At 35.0% G+C, this 2697-nt stretch overlaps 1 protein-coding gene across 1 annotated transcript; it reads right to left on the reverse strand.

Moving 5' to 3' along the window:
- Positions 1-229: 229 nt before the first annotated feature.
- On the reverse strand, positions 230-658 carry LOC121247321. The gene has a single exon (XM_041145688.1). The coding sequence runs from the start codon at positions 656-658 to the stop codon at positions 230-232; it is 429 nt and encodes a 142-aa protein (XP_041001622.1).
- Positions 659-2697: the final 2039 nt, after the last annotated feature.

The raw sequence follows: 2697 nt of genomic DNA on the forward strand, positions 1-2697 counted from the left end.
TTGAAGGAATTAAAGTAGAAAATTTTATTTGAGGTTTGTTAAAGTAGAAAATAGAATGGGTCTGTGAAGTGTTTGAGAAAAGTTCACAAAGAAGATTTCCTTTCATTTTTTTTTAAGAAACCGAATCTTAGATAGATAGAACTTCACTTCCGACCATTACAAGGATTCTTTCTTGTCTTTATCAAGGAAATAAAGCATCAAGGATCTGTTTCTCCTCCCCAACAACTGTTTATGATGTTGCCATTTCTACCTTTTTATCCTCCAAAAGTTTTAGCTCCTTGTGAAGCCTTCCAGCTTTGTCAATTTGTCCAATTGTTCTGGCTTCATATCTTGTGCAATTTTCTATTGTTGTCTTTCTGCAAGTCGAATCTTCTTTTTTAAGTGCTCGTATCCGTTTATTAATCTCTTGAATTGGACTTCCTGAATTTGAACCCTCAGTAGCTTCCAAGGGAGGGGTAATTATATTGGCATTTACGGAAACTATTAGCTCATTCATCTGAGATGCTAACTGCTTGCAAGATTCGGACCCAATGCCCAAATCTTCAACTTGTAGGACCTCTTCCTCTTGTATCTCCCCAACTACTCCTTGTTCCACATTCTTGTCCTTTTCAAGAGCAGCCTGTAGCTGCTTGTTTTGGTCGATTTCCTGCACTGTCATGTTGATTCTGTTTATAGATTGGTTGGCAGTGGCTGTAACTAGCAAGCTCAGTTTGTTGTATCCAGTTGTTATGATCTTCCTTGAGCCATAGGTTTTTACAAAATTAATTGGCCACCAAATTCATTCATTAAAAAAACTGGAATATGATTTACCTCCATCCACTTGATCACCTGTAGACAAAAATGGGCAGTCATGTTGCCACCAAGATGTTTGATTTTGCAATAAGATGGTATTGTGTGGTCCTTCTTAATGTTTTATTAATGCAAAAAAATTTGTAATTAACCAAGAAGCCGCATCAACCTTAATGAAGGAAGTGGTATTCTGCTCATATGACTCTGCCAACTATTCATTCTACTTTGTCATTCTACTTTCACGTGCATTTGGGTTTGTACAAAATTTTGATATTTTACATACCTGTCATTTGTTTGTTTATAATCAGGGGTTACCACACTGCAACTATTTCAAATGGATAGATAGCAGTGAAAAAAGAGAAAAAGAACTTGTGAAAATAGAAATTGAATTGTTAAAGAAGGAGGAAGAGCTTCAAAAAAGAGAGGAAGAGATTGTGAAGAGAGAGTTGAGAGTCCACAACGACCAAGTATATGTCCAAAGGCAACAAGCAGACATTCGGTATGAATGCACACTTCTTCGTATCTATTGAGTGTTGTCTTTATTAATTTCGTTGTACTTGATACGATCACAGTAATAGACATAGTCTTTGTAATGGACATAGTTTTTGTAATAGACGTAGTCTTTGTAATGGATGTAGTCTTTGTTTATCATATTAACCTGTAATGGACATAGTCTTTGTAATGGACGTAGTCCTTGTTTATCATATTAACTTTGTAATGGAATCTGTTTGTTGTTGGGAATATATCTTTTAATCATTTAATAAGAAACAAAAATCTCATGCACTAACAAGGATTGTTCATGAATACAGTTTTTTCCCATTAATCAAACTATTGAAAGTGGCTCAACCACTGAAGTATATACATTGAACACAATCTAACAACCACTTTACAAAATCACATTACAAAAATGTGGACATAATATAACAGCCACTTTACAAAACATTTTCACAAAAATGTGGACATAATATAACATTCACTTTACAAAACACTTTACAACAATGTGGACATAATATAACAACCACTTTACAAAACACTTTACAAATGTTAGCTTCGTTACTTCTATTCATCAAACAGATTTTTTCAAACTACAACGCCAAACTAGGGGCCAGACAAGCTATTCGGCTGGGTTCCATCTACCCCAAGTTGCATCTATGAACGTAATATAAATATTTAAAAATGAACATAATATAACAAAATCAATCCATCTAGAGAAAGTGATGGAATAAACCAAAATTAACTATTCTTTCTTGAGTCTCAATCACTGCAACACCAAACTGGGTTCCACTGGACTCCAACACTTTGACAGTGTTTTGGTGTAGCTAACAATAGATAAAAAAAATTAGATCAAAGTAAACCATAGAGAAAAAATTTAAAATCATATAATTTGACAAAATATAATACATTAAACATAATTCAAAGGCAGTAATAGGTATGTAACCTGAAAGGGAGCACTCTCTTCATTCCCAATAACTGTTTGACCAAATAAATTCCTACAAGTGGTAAAAACTTCGCTATCTCTTCCTAGCAGCTACGACATGGGGGAAACACCATATTACAACTAACAAACGTTTACACAAGATAGATGGCTAATATATGGACTGCAAAGTTACACTAAGTTTACCTATTTACGTTTTCCCTTCTGATCAACTTTCTTCATCGTGGGTTTGCGCACTCTCTCAATCATTAATTTTTTCTGGAGAGATGGTGGCTTGCCTTTGCCTCTCACAACATAGTGGCTGTGTACCTTCTTCGAACTCCCAACTGTATTTGTATTGACAACTGTAATTGCAACATTGGAACTGGTTTCTTGCGACGGCCTGTTGGTGCGGTAGATCTAGTTCATTGCAGTTAACTTGGCAATCATATCCATAGCATGGTCATCACATGATGCTACATTTGTTGTCATGT

Source organism: Juglans microcarpa x Juglans regia, chromosome 1S, assembly GCF_004785595.1.
Source record: "Juglans microcarpa x Juglans regia isolate MS1-56 chromosome 1S, Jm3101_v1.0, whole genome shotgun sequence".
NCBI lineage: Eukaryota > Viridiplantae > Streptophyta > Magnoliopsida > Fagales > Juglandaceae > Juglans > Juglans microcarpa x Juglans regia.